At 42.9% G+C, this 22,156-nt stretch overlaps 1 protein-coding gene across 24 annotated transcripts in view; it reads left to right on the top strand.

The window, feature by feature from the left end:
* Positions 1-22,156, top strand: part of LOC113261161 (dystonin) — a 453,463-nt gene that overhangs the window by 91,506 nt on the left and 339,801 nt on the right. For 14 of the 24 annotated variants that reach the window (XM_026507181.4, XM_026507164.4, XM_044387138.3 and 11 more), the window contains one exon: positions 13,374-13,581. In XM_026507181.4, the coding sequence (XP_026362966.3) occupies positions 13,374-13,581 (208 nt within the window). Of the gene's footprint in view, positions 1-12,663; positions 13,215-13,373; positions 13,582-18,804; positions 19,515-22,156 lie in introns of those variants that run through there. The other 10 variants (XM_044387144.3, XM_026507183.4, XM_026507185.4 and 7 more) reach the window with 5 other exon arrangements.

Here is a 22,156-nt window from a genome sequence, read left to right as displayed (position 1 = left end):
ATTTCCAAGTCAGCGGGTAAACAATAGAACCCTCTCCCTCTGCTGGTATATCCACTCTGGCTGGTATTCCCGTTCCACCACTTGTTAAATATTTGGCATATCTCCCTGGCTAGAGGGAACTTCCTTGCCCCAAACGTATTTAAAAACAAAAGGGATGTAAAATAAAATGACTTAAGTGCTCAGCCCAAGAAAGAGAAATATTTTTAAAAGAAGCAAAGGAAGGAAATAATAAAGAGCAGAAATGAGGAAACGGAATCCCAAAGATCAACATAGCCAGGATCATGAAGATAAAACTGGGCAAAGTTGACACAGTCCACTTAAGAGGACAGGCATCCCCACCTTCCTTGAGGTAACAAAACTCCCAGCTGAGACCAGGAGTCTCACCATTTTGCAACTGCATTCTTCAACATGCCTGATGTCACTAAGTTCCAGCCAATGGGATGGGACTAAGACCGTGAGCTCCGCCCCCTGGGCTGGGTCACGGGTTCGCAGCCACTGGAGGGTGTGGGCTACAGGACTCTGAATAAATGAGGGTGAGGAAAAACTTCTCAACCTGATGGGGCAGATGCTGAATCTGGTTCATCTGGCTTCTGTTATAGTGCCTCTAGTACTTTCCTGAAGCTGAAAGGCTTTTCTAGACTTCCCTGTGAGTTAGGTACCCCTCTAACCTGGGTTTCTGCCGAGCAGTGCACATGGGTGAAGCTTCTGGGTTGCACGTGCATGCTGAGAGGAAGCCATGCAGGCAGGGAGAGTGGGTTTTGGGCAGAGTGCATTGGCTGTGACCCTGGTTCTTCAGGGGCAGCTGGACAAAATTTTTTATCCAGTTTTGTGTACTTACCTAAACATTTATAATAAACCTCTTCCTCTTTACAAAAAGAAAGTTTCTTGAGACTAACAAAAATGGAAACACAACATGGCAGAACTTATGGGATGCAGCAAAAGCATTTCTAAGAGGGAGGCCCATAGCAATAAAAGCCTGCATTAAGAAGCAAGAAAGGTCCTAAATAAACAATCTAACTTTACCCCATGAGAAGCTAGAAAAAGCACAAACTGATCCCAAGATTAGCAGAAGAAAGGAAATAATAAAGAGCAGAGCAAAAGTAAATGACATGGAGGACAGAAAAACAATGGAAAAATTTACCAAATTAAGGGTTAGTTCTTTGAAAAGATAAACAAAACTGACGAACCTTTAGCTAGACTTACCAAAGAAAAAAGAGGACCTAAATCAACAAAATTATAAATGACAAAGTAGACATTACAATTGTTACCTCAGAAATTCAAGTGTTATAAGATGCTACTATGAACAAATATATGCAGTGAACTGGACAACATATAAGAAGTGGAAAATTCTTAGAAACATACAACTTCCCAAGACTGAATCAGGAAGAAATAGAAAATATGAATAGACCAAATACTAGTGAAGAGATTAAATCAGTAATAAAAAAATTCCCACTGAAGGAAAGCTCAGTACCAGATCCCATCATTGCTGAATTTCAGCATTTATTTAATTTTTAAAAATTTTAAAAAGATTTTATTTATTCATTAGGGAGAGAGGGGGAGAGAGAGAGAGAGCATGAGCAGGGGGGAGAGGCAGAGGGAGAAACTGACTCCCGGCTGAGCCAGGAGCCCAACGTGGGGCTGGACCCCAGGACTTGGAGATCACAACCTGAGCTGAAGACAGACGCTTAACTATCTGAGCCACCCAGGTTCCCCTCAGCAGACATTTAAAGGAGGATTAACACAAGTCTATCTTAAACTCTTCCAAAAAATTGAAGGGAAGGGGGATGGAAAACAATCCCAAACTCATTTTACAAGGTCTGCATTATCCTGATAACAATACCAGAAAGAGACACTACTAGAAAAGAGAACTACAAGCCAGTATCCCTGATGAATATAACTGTAAAAATTCTCAATAAAATAGTAGCAAACCAAATATAGCATATTATAAGGATCATTCACCATGATCAAGTGGGATTTATCCCTGGGATGCAAGGATGGTTCAACATACACAAATTAATCAATGTGATAAATCATGTTCATTGGATAAAAGAAAATAATTATATGATCATCTCAATGGATGCAGAAAAAGCATCTGACAAATTTCAACATCTGTTCATGATAAAAAGCTCTTAACAAATTAGGCATAGAAGGAATATATCTCAACTTAATAAAGGCCATATATGATAAGCCCATAGCTAACATACTCACTGGTGAAAGGATGAAAGATTTTTCTTTAAGATCAGGAACAAGACAAGGGTGACTGCTCTCACCACTCCCATTCAACATAATACTGGAAATCGTTGATAGAACAATTACTCAAGAGAAAAAAAAAAGGTATCAGAATCAGAAAGGAAGAATTAAAATTGTCTTTATTGGCAGACAACATAATTTTATATATAGAAAATCCTAAAGACTCAGCCAAAAAACTGTTAGATCTAATCAATGAATTCAGTAAAGTTGCAGGATACAAAATTAATGTACATAAATCAGTGGCATTTCTATATACTAATAAAAAAAGTTATAGAAATAAAAGAATAAAAAGAAATAAATCAACCCCATTGATAATAGCATCAAAAACAATAAGATAGGAATAAAGTTAAGGAGGTGGAAGATCTCTACATTGAAAACCATCAGCCATTGATGAAAGAAATCAAAGAAGAAAGTATGATTATCTACATTTAGAATATGGAAAAGTTGTAGAGGTTAAATAACTTTCTTATGGTAGTATGAGTGGTGAATAATGATGCTGGAGAAACCACTGTGGCCTCCTAACTTGGCCTGATAAAAGTTCTGTACAGTCTTTCTTTCTTTTTTTTTTTTTTTTTAAGATTTTATTTATTTATTTGACAGAGAGACAGCCAGTGAGAGAGGGAACACAAGCTAGGGGAGTGGGAGAGGAAGAAGCAGCCTCCCAGAGGAGGAGCCTGATGTGGGGCTCGATCCCAGAACGCTGGGATCACGCCCGGAGCTGAAGGCAGATGCTTAACGACTGCGCTACCCAGGCGCCCCCTGTACAGTCTTTCTTTCTGTTAAAGTGTGAAGTGTGAATTATAGCATGCGTTTCTAGTTCTCTGACATGCAGTAAATGTGACTTATAAAACACTTATGAAGTAATATTGAAGCCAGTTGTGTTAGGGTTCTTCAGAGAAACAGAACCAATAGGACAGATACACAGGTTTATTTTAAGGAATAGGCTCATGCGATTGTGGGGCTGGCAAATCCAAAATCTGTAGGGCAGGTTGGCAGGACAGTATATGAGTTGAAACATGAGTAACATCAGATGGGTTGATGTTGCAGGGGCGCCTGGGTGGCTCAGTCGGTTGTGTCTGAGTCTTGATTTTGGTTCAGGTCATGATCTCAGGGTCGTGAGATTGAGCCCTGCATTAGGCTCCTCACTGGGCATGGAGCCTGCTTAAGATTCTTTCTCTCCCTCTGCCCCTTCCCACCACCCCCATCTCTAAAAAAAAGGTTAAAAAAAAAGTAGTTGATATTACAGGCTGGAAACTCAGGCAAGTCTCCTGTGTTGTAGTTTGAGGAAGAAAACTCCTTCATCTACGGGAAACCTTAGTCTTTGCTCTTAAGACCTTCAGCTGCTTGGCTGAAGCCAACTCACACCCATGGTCTAGTCAAGTTGACACATAAAATTAACCATCATACCAATGAACTCTGATTTTCACTGAATAAATTTTTGAAGGCATCTGGATTCTTCATCTGGTGGTTCCTGTGCTGTGGATACAGACACTCGACCAGTTCAGGAGGAAATACAGTAGGGCAGAAGGGAATAGCTCTTTGTTTATTCCATAGTGTGTGTGTGTTTCTGATGGAATTCATCATATTGTTTTCCAGACGTGGGTATACATTTTTAAGAACTCTTTTAGGCTTTAAGTTATTTTTGGAGGAAGCTATTGGAGTGGCTGGGTCTGAAGCCCCGGTTGAGAAAAGGAGGAGAAAACCACCTTGAGGAAGGAGGGAGGTCAGGAGTTGGAATTCACACAAATCATAGGTGTGCAGTAGGATTAAGGAGGGGAGGGGTGGGCTGCAAAGACAGAGCATAGGATTACAACTGGTAAGAGAGCCCTGCAGTGGACACTGTAAAAGAATGGGTGACTTTGCTTCGTAAGCATAGTGGAAACAGTTTACCAATTTGCTTGTTGTAGACAAAAGTCAGAAAAAAATGGGTGTTGTTGATTTTTATGTTTTAAGTAGCATAGTATCACTGTTCTGAAAATGTTATAGGAAGTATGTGTAAATGGTACGTTTACTATATTCTGTTCAATTCCTGTGTGAAAGGGGACAATGAACAAGATCGTTTGTACACACTTATTTTCTGTGTGCAAGAACAAAAGGACAAATGGAGTAATGAATGATGCAGTAACTTTGGTGCTGGCATGCGACCATCTCAGCAGACCCTTGCATGACCCTGACCAGCTGCAGCTTCGCTAAGGGGCGGTTTCCATTATCACTCACTAGCACCTGGGAGCCAGGGCTGTAACTGGAGGGAAATGCAGGTCACCTGGAGATTGGTGGCTAGCTAGTCTTTTACCCAAAATCAGTGAGTCACCATCAACTTGGGCGCTTATCAGAGAGACCCCACATCTTGAGCCTCCTTGTATGACTTGCCTGGGACCCATTTATTTTTCTGCTGCCCTTCTCTGGCTCCCCAATGTTACATTTCTGTCTGACTTGTCAACTCCTTCTAGGTAAACTACCTTAATTTCTTACCCTATCTGCCACATTCCAGCCTTCCTCTCACTTTCTCTTTTCCTAGTCTAAATATTTCTCACATTCATCCTCGTTCCATTGCTAATGTTAGTGATTTAGCTCAGGCTGTCATCATTTGCTGGACTGTAACAATAATTGCCAACTAGTCTGGTCTGAGATTGACCCCTAGCCAGCCCATTCTCTCCATGGCTATCAGAGTCATCCATCTAGAAGGGCAAACTACTTACTTGTAACTCTTTGGCAACAGTCTGGGTCCTGCAAGGTCAGGTCCAAGCCCTAGCACTGCATGCAAGGCCCTCTATGATCTCCATTTATCACCTGCGTCCCCAGCCTCATCTGTTGCCTCTTCTACCATAAGCCTCCCAAACACCTTAGGCTTTGTCTACGTCTCATTCTGGGGTATTGGTTAGAAACTTGTGGGTGTCAACATCCTTTTCCTCTTTCCCCACTGGTTTATTAGTTACCTTAATACGCACTTAAAAAAAAAGATATTTATTTGAGAGAGAGAGAGAGAGAGCACAAGCAGGGGGAGGGGTGGAGGGAGAGGGAGAAGCAGGCTCCCCACTGAGCAGGGAGCCTGATGTGGGACTCCATTCCAAGACCCAGAGATCATGACCTGAGCTGAAGGCAGATAGATGGTCATGAGGGGCCCACTCCCAAGAATTGGGATTCTAAAGTAAATATGACACAGTTACTGCCCACACAGTGAGTTTGAATCTTAGGCCATAAACTCTAGTGTAAGATATATCACTTTCTCTTGCTCTCTTTTTTCCTGTCAAGTAAGGTTCTAACTCCCAGTCTCCCATTATGCTGGGTGGGATGTTCCTTGCTTCCTCCATCTTGGAGTTGTATTAATGTTCTGGGTTCTTACAAGATGCCAAAGTGTCAGTGAATAGGAGGGAATATTTGTGCCTCCTGGTTGTGCTGACACACCCCCTATGACTGCCTCATTGGGCCCTTTAGGCTGTTTCTGGGTTACTCTCAGGACACAGGGATCCTGAAATGTATACCATAGGGTTGGTCCCTTTAGACATACCAGGCAGCCTTCTCTTTATGGGTCATCTTCTGGGATTCAGGACCCACAGATGTTCCCTGTAGCCCAAGAGGGCCTCTTTTTTAGGCTGGGGAACATCCCACCGTTGTCTGTTCTGGCCCCTACCCATGGTCAAATCTGCTACCAAATGTTTCTCCCACCTTTGTGTGGTCATGGAGGGGGTTTTGATGCCAAATACTTTCAACAGCCAGGTTATATTTCTGACTTCTGTTAAAAAGAAGATGTGGGCTATGATCATACATGTGGGGCCCTAAGATAGAACCACAGGACATTTGCAAAGACCAAACCCCAACTACCATCTATACTGTCTAGTTATATATACCTAACATTATATTTCTTTTCTTTGTGATCTTTATGGGGAGAAGATTCGTGGAGGTGTCAGAACACACAGGACCAAAGAATATTAGAGTTGGGAGAGAAAAGTAAATTCAGCGTTCCTCTCAGTGAAGGCTGGCCCCTTGGAGTAGGAACAGGCTCACTACCATACAAAGCAGTCCTTTCCACTTTTAAGTAGTTGTGTATTTTTGGATGGTTTTTCTTAATTGTAAACTGACAGCAGTCTCTGATCACGTCCATCCTTTGGGTCTAGTACTGAGCACAGAACAAGTCTACTCCTTTAGGGCTCCCCAAATACACAGTAAGATCTTTGAGGGCTGTATGTGAAGATGTTCCTCTCAGTGCCTATGAACCACATTTTAGGGCATTTAATAGCACATGGTTGAGAGCACAGGCTTTGGGGTCAAAGGACTCAGATGGAAATCCTGGCTCTACTTTGTACTGATAGAATGACTGGGGACAAGTTATTTAACCTCTCCAAATCTTTTTCTTGGGTTGCAGTGAGTATTAAATAAGATAGTGAATGAAAATGCTTAGTACAGTTCCTGACGATGGGCACTCAATAAATGATGTGTACAGTTAGAACATGCTGGTTAGACGGAAAGGAAGGAAGTCTTACAGAATGTTTTAGTGCTAAGCCAAGACTGCCTAGAATCTGAAGTCGTGCTCCTCCCAGAAATGAGTCTTTGATGCTTATCTTGGAGAGCTTCTTATACAGCTAGAGGAAAATTATGTTGTGTGAGCTTAGTTTCCCCAGAAACATAAGACCAAGGAACACTCTTAACTAATGCATATTCTACTCTAGGAAGAGTTTGTGTCCTGAATTCCAGTGGTCTTCTTTCGTAGGCTGATGAACTGGGCCTCTCCACCTAGAAAGAAATCTTTGACTTCCTTAATTCTTTGCCCAAAGCCTCCTCCCTGGAGTGAGACCCAAGAACCTTCCAGCTTCCCTTCCTTCTGACCTCTCTTTCCCCCTAACTCCACCTAGGCTCTTCTTCCTTTCTTAGTTAAGCGCTGTTGCAGTTCTCCCCTAAAAGGACAGAGTGAGAGACAGCTGATATCTCGCCAAACCAGAAGCCCCTTCCTCTTACAGTTTAAAGGTGGTTTCCAGGGGCACCTGGGTGGCTCAGTTGGTTAAGCGTCTGTCTTTGGCTCAGGTCATGATCTCAGGTCATGATCTCAGGGTCCTGGGATCAAGCCCCGCATTGGGGAGCCTGCTTCTCCTGCTCTCTCTGCTGTTTTCTGGGCTTGTGCTCTCTGACTCTCTTGCTCTCTGTCAAATAAATAAATAAAATCTTTAAAAAAAACTAAAGGTGGTTTCCAGATGGGAGGCTAATTAAGAGTTATTTATTTGATGAGAGGGTACTTGAATTGTTCAACTGGTTTTAAAAAAAATTTAAAACAAGCACATAGTCCCCATGGTTTATCATAAATCATTTTGTCTTCAAGGTGTTAAACACACTTTCTTACATTTTCCCTGTTTTCTTCAGCATCTGTTAATTTGTGGTAAAGATTTTCTTTACGATCTTTAACATTAGATAATGGGCCCTTGCTTTTTTGACTTATTTCCCAGTAAAAAACTAGTATATAAGTTTTTTTTGGGCCACATTGTGTATTTTTACATAATATGCAAGAAGCTGGTATCTGTATTTACCTAATCAATAGGATTTTAAACAAAATTGGATCTTCACGTTTTAAAAGTTTTGATACCTTTCCTTTTGTTTATGTAAAAAAAAAATGTGATATTGAGCCAACTTTGTTTCTTGGACTATATTTTAATGAATAACAGTGGAGCCTCTTTTTTATACTTCTGCCTAAACTCTGCTTAGGGCTGAGGCAAACACATCACCTTTCTCTGGTGTCTTGTTGACATGGGCCACTGCTTGGGTGGTTCTCTAAGTGTGTATCAAGAAATGCTACGAGAAATTACTCAGGTGGACACTACCACTGTGTACTTGCAATCCAGGATTTTAAGGTTGTGAGAACAGGCCTAGACTAAGCAACACTTCGAGAAACTGATAAAAGTCTTGCTTTTGTGTTTCCCGCCAGCTCTTCATTTTGACAATATTCAAATGTATAGAAAAGTTGAAAGAGTAGTATCATGAATACTTATTAACCTATTGCTATATTTACCAGTTCTCTCTGTTTTTATTAAAACAATTGAAGATAAGTGCAGACGTCAGGAGTTTCTTTAGCCTGGGAGGTAAGGATAAAGTGTCCCAGGATAAGAACTCTTTCCTATACAACCGCAGTATCATTATCACACCTTAGAAAATTAACAGTAATTTCCCAATAATATCTGATAAACAATTCATGATCTGTGTTCAGCTGTTCCCAGTTGTCTCTAACATGTCTTTTTTATTTATTTTTTATTTTTAAAGATTTTATTTATTTATTCGACAGAGATAGAGACAGCCAGCGAGAGAGGGAACAGAAGCAGGGGGAGTAGGAGAGGAAGAAGCAGGCTCATAGCAGAGGAGCCTGATGTGGGGCTCGATCCCATAACGCCAGAATCACGCCCTGAGCCGAAGGCAGACGCCCAACCTCTGTGCCACCCAGGCGCCCCCAACATGTCTTTTTTAGCTTAAAAAAAAAAGTATAGAATCTCATCAAGGTTCATGAATTTGTTGTTATATGTCATTTTTTTCCTTTTCTTTATTTTTTATTTTTTAAAGATTTTATTTATTTGACAGAGAGAGACAGCGAGAGAGGGAACACAAGCACGGGTAGTGTGAGAGGGAAAAGCAGGCTTCCCATTGAGCAGGGAGCCCAATGCGGGGCTCGATCCCAGGACCCTGGGATCATGACCTGAGCTGAAGGCAGACGCTTAATGGCTGAGCCACCCAGGTGCCCCCTGCCATTTGTCTTTTACATTTAGAACATTCTCTGTTTTTTGCGTGTGTATATTTCTTGACATTGACCTTTGTGAAGAGTGAAGGATAGTTATTTTATCAAATGCTCCACAATGTAGACTTGTCTAATTCTTTTTTTTTTATTTTAAAGATTTTATTTATTTACTTAAGAGAGAAAGAGACCGTGAGTGGGGGAGGAGGGGGGGAAGAATCTCAAGCAGACTCCGTGCTGAGTGGAGCTCTTCATTGGGCTGCCTCTCATGACCCTGAGATCATGACCCTGAGATCATGACCTGACCCTTGACCAAGAGTCGATGCTTAATTGACTAAGCCACCCACGTGCCCCAGCCTAATTGTTTCTTTACATGCTTTTTAGTTTTTAATCTTTTGGAAATACATTTACAGAAGTGTGCATAAAATATAGGTATGCAGGTTTGTGGAAGTTACCTTTCCAGTCTCTGGGATCCTAAAAGTCTGGCTCTTTTACAAACCCTTATCTCTGCACTTGTTTCTCCATTGCATTTAGAGAATGCCTAGTGCACAGACAATTTCCTGGCACTTTCCTGCAGATCAGGGTGCTAAGGCTGGGTGGCTTCCAATTTCGGCAGTTCCATTGTTCTTATCTCAGATCCCCCACCGGGGTTTCAATTAGAGAAGTTATTGTTTAGTTCCCCTTCTAAAAATGTTGCATTCTGTAATTATCTTGGCTTTAAGAGATTTGGGTTGTTTTTATACCATGTGAATGTACTAGCTATTAAGAAAGTCACTTTAAAGTTTTGGTGATCTAATTCAATTGTTAAAACTGCCTTAATAATTAGGTTGTAATAAGACGCAATACAGGGTGTTAAGGTTCCTCACAACCTGGTGTTTTTGGTGGTAGAGACCCAGCACCAGTGCAGAGGTGCTTCACAGTCCTTTATTAAAAAAAAAAAAAAAGGGCCAAATGTTAAATATATTATGTATGACCTAGGCCGACTTTGTCTTTACTCTCCTAATTACCCTTACTTCTCTTTCTGCATACTCCACAGTGCTTTCCTATTTCTCTTGTTCTCAACACGAATGCCAAATGGTGATGACAGATGATGGTGTAAATTGGGGTCCTTAACCTGGAGTCAGTGGGTCAGTGAACCCAATAGAATCATATGCAAAGTTGGTGTTTATTTGTCCATGTGCTCTGTTCTGGTGAGATGTTTCCATAGATTGCTTCAACTTTTCAGGGGTGCCTGTGAGCCCCAAGTGTTAAAAGCACTGGTTAAATAGTTACTTCTTCCTAGGGCCTTTGCTGTTTTCTCTGATTCTTGGCATAGTATTTTTCTTTTTAGTAATCTTTTTATGTATTTGTTTTGGATCAAAAAAATAACAAGGAATAAAATTAAATCCATTTATAATAGTCAACACCCGGAGATAACCATTGTTTATATACTGGTAAATAGTTATCTATCTACCTATCCTCTGGCTACCTATTTATCAATCACTTATCTATCTATCCATCTATACACTCACACACACACACACACACACACACACACACACACACACACACACATTTTTTAAAGGAATCATTCTGTGTGAACTCTTTACACTTTGCTAAGTGTAGATCCATAACACTTTTCTTTAATTGCTGCCTTGCAGTTCATTATATGGATATACTGTAATATCCAATCTCCTGTTCATGGACATAGATATTGATATTTTAATAGGAATCAAACCTTAGGCAACAAGAGATCTGGTGACTTTTGCTGGTCACAGGAGCCCTCTTCCTTTGTCTTATCCTTGCAAGCCCCACATCAAAGGTGAGGCTCTGGATTTTGGGCCAGAGAACATGTTTGCTTTTTCCAAAAAAAAAAAAAAAAAAAAAAGAGAACTGTACTCTTACACTCCTCCCTCTAGCCCCCAAGATGGTGACATGAATTGGCAAGTCATTTCAAATCAGTAAAGCATATAACAGTTTTATAGGATCGATCACCTTCAAAGCAGCTTCTTGTAAATCCCTTCTCAATTTTCAAGTTTCAGATGGGCCTAATTTTGTATAGCTTACTTACGTTTTTAAAAGTGTTCATGAAAATCATTATGAAAAAAAAGAAAAACCCTAATACTTTTCTTAAAATGCTTGAAGCATGTACCTTGGGAGACTTTACCAAATATAAATATGTATGATTTCCCTCGTGTGTGTCTGCGTCTATATTTTCATATGATATATTGCTGAAAGAGATGTTGCTGATTGTCTTTTCTTCCTTTTCTCTCTTATCTGTTTACCAGTGACACTACCAGATTAGAGGCTGCCCTAGTCAACACCCTTGGGTCGGGGGCTAGTAACTGTTCCCATCTGGCTGCATGTGATTAATGGTGTTTATGTCATGGCATAAATCACATCTTGCTGTTCAATCAGCTGAGACTCTGGCCATTAAAAAAAATTACTCTATCTATAAAAATCAATAATCAGTGGTTTTTGAAAAGGAGCAGTTCTTTAACAGTTATTCCCTATATCTGTCTGTAAAGATAAACAATCAAATTACTATAGTCAGTGAAATTGTGCAGGCAACAACAAGAAATATAATCTCACAGATAAAGGATGACCTTAAGTAAGGACAGGTTAGAAGCCATTTTAAGGAAAACTAGGCAACCAAAGAAACCCAATATCCTTTTGAAAGTCTTCAAGAATGTCACCCTTTTTCATAGATCCAGCTGACAACACCACCTCCGAGAGCTCAAGATGAATTTTCCAAAAAGCACTGAAAATAAATTAGGTTGATAATAGCATTCTGTGACTGACTTAATACCACTCACAACTCTCTGTGGACTCTAGCTACAATACAGAAAATCAATTTTATTTATTTACCTCATGTTTGCCTCATACATTACTGCCATGAGGAGAACGCACAAAATCTGAATGAATAAATTAGCCAAGGTGATGAAATGTGAGGTAAAATAAAATGGAAGACCCCTTCTTCGGGAAAGAATAGAGCTAAAGATAAACCTTAGACGCTTTACTTTGTGGGAAATATTATGTGTACTGCTAAAATGGTGGTGTTGACCATGTGTAACAACATGCCTGAATAGACAGAGGCAAGATTAATAGTTCTGATTCACTTATAGTTTGTTTCACAGGCTGTGGGTGAGTGCTTTGGGATGTTGCTCACACAGCCTGTTTTGCTGCAGTAGCCACTGCTTTTGTGAGCAGCCCAGTGTTTTTGCTCAAATTGGAGTATGCCTCACTGATTCCTGTCTGGAACTTGCTTCTTAGGAATCTGTGAGTGCAAGACACATTTCAGGAATTTGAGTTGTAGCAGTTTTGCCATCTTTGCAACGTGCCTTACTTAGCCAAGTGGAATTCTAAACGGGAAAGTGAAGATTTCCCTTTGATACTTTCTGTATAACTCTGTTCACTCACAGTTCGCATCCTTATTTCCACAATAAACTGGTGGTTCTCCACATAATCCCAAACCCAGCTCCAGCAGGAAGGCAGGAATAATCTCTCGTGCCCTTTCCCCGTCTGGTAGGTAGAGCCCTTTCATGCCAGCTGTGATCCCGCAGATTTGTTCCTACTGGCTGAAGGCAGGGCGAACCTTCAGGCAAAGCGCTTCGGTGGGAGCATCCTGTTTCTCATTTCACTGTGTAATGACCAGGAGCTGAGGAGAGCTCTGTTTCCTGTCACTGCGCTGCATCATCCTCATTTACATTATTGGCAGCTGTTACTTTGCTAGAAGTTTAAATTATCTGACGAACTCTCAACTGAGTTCAGATGTTTGTTTATTGGAGCTGTCTTCGGCTCCTGAAAAACAGTCTTTTGTGTTCTCCCAGTCTTCAGAGAAGCTCTTCTCAGAATCTGCCCTTCCTCCCTCCTGGCTCTTTTCTGGGAATCTGCTTCAATCTCACGAAGCAAATTAAATAAAGAGGACAAGGGGCTTAAAACTCGTCAGAAAGGAGACTCCAGTGGTGAGGCGACCTGAAACGGAAAGGAATCGGGACTCAACATCCTGCGTTTGTGCTTTGTTTTTGAAACTTCGAGTTAGTTGCATTAATGAATTAACCAGCAGCCTGGTAATGGAAAATGTCTCTCCTGTCCTGGTGGGGGAGCCAGATACTATAGGTTTGTAACAGGAAGGCTGTTGATTCTGGCTTCATTGTTGGGCCAGTCATTTGTGAGCTGGTGGCCGGACCGCAGGCCACACACTTCTGTGCAAATCTCCCATGTATTGGGACTGCCTGGGTTTTGTTTCTGCTGTCGGAGGCGCGGCCGAGAAGAGATGGTGAGCCCTGGGTTTCATTTCGTGTTTGTTTATCCCTTCAGCATTGAGGATGGTGCAGGATGCCAGACTAGTTGGGGGGCAGGGAGGGGGGGTGTTGAAAGCGATGAGCATATGTGAGTGTTTTGCTCTTAATGCTTTTTTCTGTGTCATCCTCTGTAGAGTTCCGGGAACGCGTCCTATCGCTGCTCTATGTCTTCCTCTGCGGATTTTTCTGATGAGGATGATTTCAGCCAGAAATCTGGCTCCGCATCTCCAGCTCCGGGAGACACCTTACCCTGGAATTTGCCTAAACATGAGAGATCAAAAAGAAAGATTCACGGGGGCTCAGTGCTGGACCCCGCTGAGAGGGCAGTGCTTAGGATAGCAGGTAAGCGCATCCGGGGAGGGGACGGACCCCAGACGAGAGTTGCGGAAATTCACCCATCTGCGCCCTGGGGGCCGTAGCTGGGAGCTGATGCACTGGGCAGAGATTTGTGCTCAAGGTGGGGGAGGAGGATGACTATGTTTACTTTAAGCCTGATTTCTATCGAGAAAGCAGTTTGCCCAGCCTGCTGGTGACTAAGCTGTTTGGCCCTGTCTTCTGGTTGGATGGATTGATACCTTTGAAATGCAAGGGGATATTTACAGACATCTGCATTAAACTTTCCTATTTACATGCCCTAGCTGCTGTGAAATTCTGAAAGTATTAACTTCTGTGATTACCAGTGTATTTGCTGGAAGCTGTGAGAAAGCTGCCTTTATTTCCATTTTTGCCCAGGGACACGGAGCTCCGCAGATGTAACTGGGGTGGATTCCTGGTGTTTGGTACCCAGGATTGCAGAGGGAATTTCAGCAACTTGGATGCCATTTTTTTTTGTTTTTTTTTTTTAATGTAGCATCTCTGTCAGCGTCATGTGTCCATGGTGCTTTTGAGGGTTTAGCCATCATGCATTCCTGATTAATTAATATAGGGGAGGTGCCAACGTTTCTGTTCTGTTACTGGTGTTCCCTTGCACTGGCTGTAAAAGTCGAGCCAGAAGGAATGGCTTGTTTTACCCACCTGAAAGCTGAGAACACTGAGGAAACCAATCCTCCAAACCTTCCAGTGCCTGTGTGGTTTCTTCGTATGTGTTCTGTGCACGAGACTTGCTTCCTGGGGTGATTGGTCCTCAGTTAACTCAATAATTTTCTCTCTCTCAGAATGGTAATGGGTAGGGTGGACTAAGCCTTTTGGGGGCTCTTACAAAGGCCAAAGGTCAGGTTTTTTTTTTTTTTTCCTTCTCCCCCAGAGCTGGTTTCTGCAGCCAGTGGATCTGGCCTCCTTTCTTCTCCACTCCCTGACTCTCCCTCTGGGGTGGGTGTGTGCCCACTCAGTTTCTTTTGCCTCCCATTGTAATGCAGAGTTGGTACTTTACCTTCCTCTGAGGGGGCTGGTAGGGACCAGTCCAGATCCCAGGCACCACAGCAGCAGAGACTCCCCCTACAGTCCCCCCTAGTGGGATTTTCTGATTACGGGAAAAACAAACAGCGCCCAGCCAGCCATTCTCTAGTCTGGGTTTCTGGGGCAACAGCCTTGAGCTTCTTCTAGCTTCTGTTGTGAGATGCTGCCTGGTCTCTTCCAGGCCTTGAGGGGAGGGGTGGAGCGGCGAAAGGGTGGGACTAGGGAGGACCCAGGAGGGAGATTGTTTGGGAGCCAAGTGAGAGCAAGCAGGGGTGGCTTGGGGGAGCTGGGACCACTCACCGCCCTCCTCAAGTACTTAAAAGTGTTTAGTCACTGAGGCCTGACTCCTTGGCCTGTTGAGACACCTGCCCCCCATCCGGTCCACTCCCCCACCCTGCCCCTCCATGAGCAGGTCTGAGACACTAGAAAGGAGGAGACAGTGCCTGCACCCTGTCTTTGGCTCAGCAGAAAGGGAAGACAGGTGAAAGGAAGGTGCTGAGGGAATTTGGGGCTCTGGCCCATCAGAACAGGATGCCTGTGTTCCATTCATTTTTGTGGAAGGAAGAAGCTGCTTCTGGCCTGAGGGTTTTGTTGGTAGTGGCAGAAGTGGATATTTTGCTTTTGTAGTACAGGAAGGGGTTATGAAAGAAGGACGGGTCAGGTATTTATGAGGGAGAATGAGATTACATAAATTGAGGAAAACAACTAGGCCGGAAGTCAGGAGAAATTGGGGGGACTAAGCGTCAGTGTACACTGTAGGTGGGGAAGAAATGGAAGAACTGGGGGTTCTGATGGGATGCAGTGGACAAGCGGACGCTGATATTGGTAGACTGTTTGAGGGAAGGGGCCACGTCTTATTTGTTGTAAAATGTTCGCCGAGTGGGGATTGCTATGAAGTTAGTGGTCATTAATGCACTCGAGACCTCAAAGTTACATACTTTTAAGAAATTAATCAAAAACAAAGCAAAACTACAAACAGAATAAGCAGCCCTGGTATGGAAATGTGCTACTGTATTCAAAATAAATATTGGTAAGTTGGCTGTTTTCTACGCATATCATAATAATCATATCTTGGGAGCAGAGACTTGGAGGCTGGTCTTCAAATATCTGTTTAATAATAATGTGGCTAACATACGAAGTTCAAATGTATTATGTGTCAAGTTCACCACTTATCACCCAGTGTGAAGATAAGGGAACAGGGCATCGGACAGATTTTGATGCTATGGATAGTTTGAAAATATACCATGAAAAGATCTTGACTTTTGACTTTATTAGACATTTTCACACTCTGTCTGAAACTCACCCCATCTTTGAAATTCATCCCTAATAGGAGATGGGCTGAAGTTCAGAAATGATATGAGAATGTCCGTAGTGTTCATTACTTAGTAATAAAGGGGTTGAAAGTATAATATTTTTAATTGTTTTAAAGATCATAAAAATAGAATTGAACATGAAAATGCCTAGAGTCAAAAAAACCATATGGTCTGTGGGATACTTAAATTCATTCACATTTAATAAATATTGACCGACTCCATGGAATAAAATGAAGAAAAGCACATAGTTCTGCTTTTAAAGAAGATATAGTCCAATATGATAACTGGATGTGTTGTTAGACAGTTACAACGTGGTGCGAGAGATTACTTGTTACGGCTATATAAGTACCTAATATGAAAAGAATCCAGAGGTGTCCAACCCCTTTATTTAAAGTTGGAATTGAAGGGTCTAAGCAGAGTCGGACTTTGGACTCAGGCACACTTGGATTTTAATTCTCCCTCTATCACTAGCCAGTTGCATTTTCTTCGGCAACTTACTGAATTTTTCTCAGCTTCATATTCTCTATTAAAGGGTCATGGCTGTGGTGAGTAAATAGAGTAGTGAGTGCAAAACATTTCGCAAATTCTTTGGCTCATGGTAAATGCTGTATAAATGATAGTTTGCTGATGTTCGGATGCTCTTATTTTTTTAAAAAAGATTTATTTATTTGAGGGGGGGAGGGACAGAGGGAGAGAATCTCAAGCAGACTTTGTGCTAAGCACAGAGCCCAGCGTGGGGCTCGATCTCAGGACCCTGAGATCATGACCCAAGCTGACACCAAGAGTTAGATGCTTAACTGATTGAGTCACCAGGCTCTCCATGGTCAGATGTTCTTATAAGCACTTACTACGTTATCTCGTTTAATCTCCCAACAACCTTATGAAGTAGGTATAATTATTTTCTCCATTTTTCAGTTCAGAAATCTGCTGAGGGAGGGAGAGACCCTTCCCAAGGTCATACAACTAGGAAGTGGTGATCTATGATCTGAATTCAGGCATTCTTAATTCCAGAGGTCAGCCTCTTAACCGCTGTGCTTAACTGCTGCTTCCCTATGGAATAGACAATTATTATTAGCAGATTGGCCCAATATTACCATTCCAAGAATGCATGGGGCAAATGCTGTTTTTACAGAAAACCCCCAAGGCTGCTGCTGTTCATTTTGACTTTCTCCTTAAAAGGAGAGTTAAAATCAATTAAGAGTGCACTGATTATATTCACAAGACTGGATGCTACTGGGTTTCAGTCTCTGATGGAGGCTCAGACTGTACCCTCAATGACCCTACTTATTGTGAAGGAGAGAAAACAGTTTTGAGAGAGATTTATGTACATGTGTGGTCTATAAATGGAATGACTTTTAGGGGTCTAATTGCTAACTCTTTCATTTCAAGAAGGTGTCACAAATGACGCATGTTTGTTACTTCATGAACTAATGTGTACATAAATTCATACCAAGTTGTGAGAAAATTAGTGATCCTAGGTGCTTGGTGGGACATGGGCTCAAACTCAGATTATAAGCCAGTGGTCAGGATAGTAAAGAGAGATATGGTCTTGCTTTGTTTGGAATAACAAAAGTAGGCCAGTTGCTCAGGAGAAGTAAAGATTTCCAATTCTAACTCAAGTAAGTTTTTTTCAAGAGTGTACGGTTTTTTAGGAGTACTCATCCCCATCTAAGAGTTAATGGAAAATGGTACAGATTCACAACACTGAAAGGGGAAAAAACAATCATCAAGGACAAAAGGTCAGTACATATAAAAGGAAGAAATAGGGAGAGAAGAATTGGGCAAAAGGTGAAGCTGTCAAGTCAGATGGTCAACAATGTATATTGATTTATCTATTTATAATAATAGCTAACACGTATAAAGCCATTTTCAGGGTAGGTAGTATTTATAAGGTAGGCACTATTATCCCCATTTTACTGATGGAGAGGCCAGAGAGGGTAAGTAACTTGGCCACGTCACACAGTAAGGAGGCAGGATGCTGACTTCTATCAGTACTCTTAAATACATCCATTTACGTGTCTGAGTACCAAAAGGTTCCTGGACCCTTAAAATCACCACTTTATGTATATGACATCCCAAAGTTAAGGGAATTGTATCCATTTTATTCAAATTAAGTACCAAAAGGTTCCTGGACCCTTAAAATCACCACTTTATGTATATGACATCCCAAAGTTAAGGGAATTGTATCCATTTTATTCAAATTAAGTGGAAACCAGTACTGTGTGGAATGAATAATGAGTAAAGAGAAGGAGGGAGGGGACAAAGTAAGCCGAGGGCACTGAGAAGTGACCGGCTGTGGCCATCTCCCAGGAGCGCAGCGGCAGATGCGCGGGCCGGCTCTGGGGGGCGGAAGGGAGGGGCCGAGGGCTGGTCCGCCGGGCGCGCAGGCGCAGTAGCTTCCAGGCTGTCAGGCCCTGACGCGCGGGGCCACCTGCAGAGGCCGCCCCGCCCCGCCCCCGAGATGCGCCCCGGGCAAGGACCCCGGTCCCTCCCCGCTCCGTGCTGCTACTGAGTGACCTGAGCCCCTCCATGCCATAAGCTGGCTTGTATTTTCCACTCTTGTCCCCGTCATCCCTTTCCCTGGGAGACCGCCGACCGCTCAGCCTGTTGGGGGTGGGGATGGGGGGGGGCTGCGCTCGTCTGTGACCACGATCTGAGGCTTTGTTTCCCAGGCACCTGTTGTGGGTCCCAAATAGAAACCTCACCCTTGGGGATCCGGGCTGGCCGGCCAGTGTCCGGGGGTGGGCGTGCTTGGCCGCGATATCTACCCGGGTGGGCGGGCCGGGGAGGGGGCCCCGGGGCGCCCAGCCCTGCCTGGGAGGGAGGGGCTGAGCCGCGCGGGGGTCGGAGCCGAGCCAGCCGGGGCGCTGACCGCCGCGCTTGCCCCCCTCCCTTCCGTCCTCCGCTCTCCCCCCCTCCCTCTCTCCGGGGGCGCGGGCGAGTGTCTGCGGCGCGGCGGCCAGGAAATGCCGCAGATGCGCGGCGCAGCATCCCCGGCGGAGGCAGCGCGCCCGTCCTCCCGCACCGCCGCCGCGGCCTCGGCCCGGCCCGGAGCAGGCGCCCAGCGCAGGGCCAGGGTGACAGCCGCGCTGGCCGCAGAGGGTCCCGGCTCCTGCCTCCCTTCGCCCGTCACCACTGTGCTCCAGGCTCCTCCGCGTGGCGTGGCACTGCTTGTCGCCGCCCCGGGGCTCGCCGAGATTTGCTGCTGCTGAAACCTGAGAGGGACTCTGGCTCCCCGGAGCGGCGGCCCAGCACCCGCAGCCCGCCAGGGGGCCTGGGCGTTTCCTCTGCGGGCTCCGGCGCCCACCGCCCCCTCGCGCCCCTGGCTCTGCGTCTCCGGCTTCAGCGCTCTCCCCCAGCCTGCCGCTCCTTCCGCTTTTCCAGTTCTCAAGGCTGTGTCTTGCTGACTACGATACTCTCCGGGGTTAGGAGGGGGAAAGGGAAATTGGCCAGTCATCGCTTAGATAAACTTCGGTATGGCGGGGTACCTCTCGCCAGCTGCTTACCTGTACGTGGAGGAGCAGGAGTACCTCCAGGCCTACGAGGATGTCCTGGAGAGGTACAAAGGTATGTGGTCCCCCGTGCTCCGGCTGCCGGGCTTGGCACGCACCAGCCGGGTAACCGTTATCTTTGCTTAACCAGAGCCACTACTGCTTGGACACAGGTAAACAGGTGTCTGGACCAGTCTTGGGAATGAACCAGGGTTTTTTGGATGGGATTTAGTAACCTCAACTCAGAGAGTGTGGTGGGGTGGGCGATGGTCCGGAGACGCCCTTGGATAGGCTGTGGAGTGGGGGGAAGGGGTTTGGGTTTCAAGCACATTGCATTTTCTCTCTCTTATAGAAGCTCTTAAGTACTATGCATAATCATAATTCTTCCTGGGAGGGTGGCTACCGATTAATTCTCCACGGGATTACTAAGGCATTGCTGCTCTTGCTTTGCATGGGCTATTGGTTAACCCTATAAAAAAAGGTTCTTGGGTTCTTAAATAAATGGGCTGTTTCATCACTGAAAGCACCACCAAATCGTTTTTCTTAGAATGATTTTATTTGAAAAAAGTTTGTGGTTCGTGACTATGTACCTATTCTTATGTATCATAAAAATTACTTGATTGTGTGACGGATGAAAGCCTTAAGTCAGCGAGTCTGTTGTAAATTTAAATATAAAGCAGTATATTTTGAAATGCTTTTCTGCCTATTTATGTTCAGGAAATTCTATACCAACCTGATAAATTTTTTATGTATTAGTATTGTTTACTTTGTATAGTTAAATATAGTGTTAGACAAAGTGCATCGTCTCATCTTAAAGAGTCTTTTTGTCACTGGAAATCATTTTTCGGTGTGTACAGACGAGACATAGTAAGGAGACCAAAACACTCCACACCCAAGGCTAGCTCACAGACCCTTAATATATTAATAGTGAATAGTGGCCTAATTCATAGCTTGGATTCAGAGGGTTTTGCATCTTTCGAATATTTGCTTTGGTCTTTAGAAACTCTATTTCTGTAAATTGAATGGGGGTTATATGGTTAAAAATGGCATGCATTAATAGTTTTCTATTAGCAGAAAGTAGAAATATAAAATCCTGAATTGAACAATAAAATTCTAAATTTCCAAAATGCTCAAAATCCACCCAGAAATATGTTTTATTTCTTTCTAGAACATGTTTTGATATTGACATTCTTTTAATCCATGTAGAATTTTGTAAACAGCACAATCAGAATTCCTTTGTGCCAAGACTCTATTGTGTATAATACTGCCACTGAGCAAGTGCAATGGTATTTTAGGCTAAAGCACATCGGTAGCATTTGTGTGTGTGTGTGTGTGTGTGTGTGTGTGTGTAATATACTCATGTTTATGTCTGTATTTACATTTTAAAACAATCAGTTGTCTCCAGAATGTGAAAAATGAAAAATATTGCAATACAGATTAGTAAGCCTTATTGAAGACACACACCTGTGCTGTTTAAAATCCAAAGGCAAAAAAGTCTGAAAGTTTTAAAGTGTACACATTTTATACTTTTGAAAAAAATGAGAGCTGTATGAATTTTTATCTCATCAAGTTTTACTTCAGTGATATATGGGTGATTTTAGGTGACTTTGAAAATGAGAACTGAAGTGCTGCTTTGACTTGTCTTGAGGAAGCATTCTTTAAAAGCTTGTTTCTATTTGCCTTTGGAAATCAAAGAAAAAGACCTGAAGGCCATTGCATTTTTCACTATACTTTGTTTTAATTATAGCCTAATGATTATCGTTGCAGTTAAACATACACTTTTCAAACATACAGTCCAAAATTTCACTGTAAAAGTGAGCATTGTTACCTTCATTTTCTTTGTGGTTTTAAAATGCTTAGGTCATCAATTTGTACTTGGCTTTATAGATGTTCTATGTTTCATTTAGTTTTGGAAAGGAAAGTAAGAGTATTGGCCGTGTATTATAGGTAAAGCTGGGGACCTGGAAAACTCATTGTTTCCCAATGTGTTTTGAAGCCAGTTACGATTTCCCATCAGTATCCAATACGATGACTTCACTATAGTGCTTATTATCCTGATGACTTGCTATGGGGGCTGATCTAATCGGGAAAGAATTGTAGGCTTTGAATAGGGAGTGTCAGTTCACTAAACTTTCAAAGTACAGTTGCTCATTTTCTGAAATCATGCATTGTTCAAACATTTCACATTCCCATTTGAACTTAAGAGAGGTTATTTGGATTTTTATTTCTGACAAAGTTCCTTGGTTACAGAATGAGTTTGCATTCAGCTAGAGTATTATCAGGTTGCCAAGTTATCATATGCCCCAGCTGTTGAATAGTGTTACGTGGTGGAGTCAGCTGGAACAAATTCAAAATTTGTCAGTTGTCAGAAACGTAGAATTATAATAATCTATACTGTCAGCAGTTATGAGTATTGGGTTTAGAAGTTGAAAGTTTTGTTAGGCTTAGTCCTCAGATGGCCTATGCAAGGACTTCAACCTAGCCCTTTGTAGAAAACTGAGTAGTGGCAAGTGAGTGAGCCCTAATTACTTATGGTGTGGTCTATTCTTGTGTCTTGCTTTGGTCCTTTTCTTCTGAGTGAAAACAGGCAACTGTTTGCTGAATTAGAATAACACAGGAAGAGCTGTTTGCTGCTGAGAAGAGTGCAGTGCTCTGATTCATATTCTAGTCCTCTTACTTATAAGACATATTCATAGCCAGAATATTCAGGGTATCTGA

The sequence above is a fragment of the Ursus arctos genome, unplaced genomic scaffold, assembly GCF_023065955.2.
Source record: "Ursus arctos isolate Adak ecotype North America unplaced genomic scaffold, UrsArc2.0 scaffold_29, whole genome shotgun sequence".
Classification (NCBI taxonomy): domain Eukaryota; kingdom Metazoa; phylum Chordata; class Mammalia; order Carnivora; family Ursidae; genus Ursus; species Ursus arctos.
The sequence above is the reverse complement of the archived record's forward strand: the minus strand, read 5'-3'. Positions and strand labels throughout refer to the sequence as shown.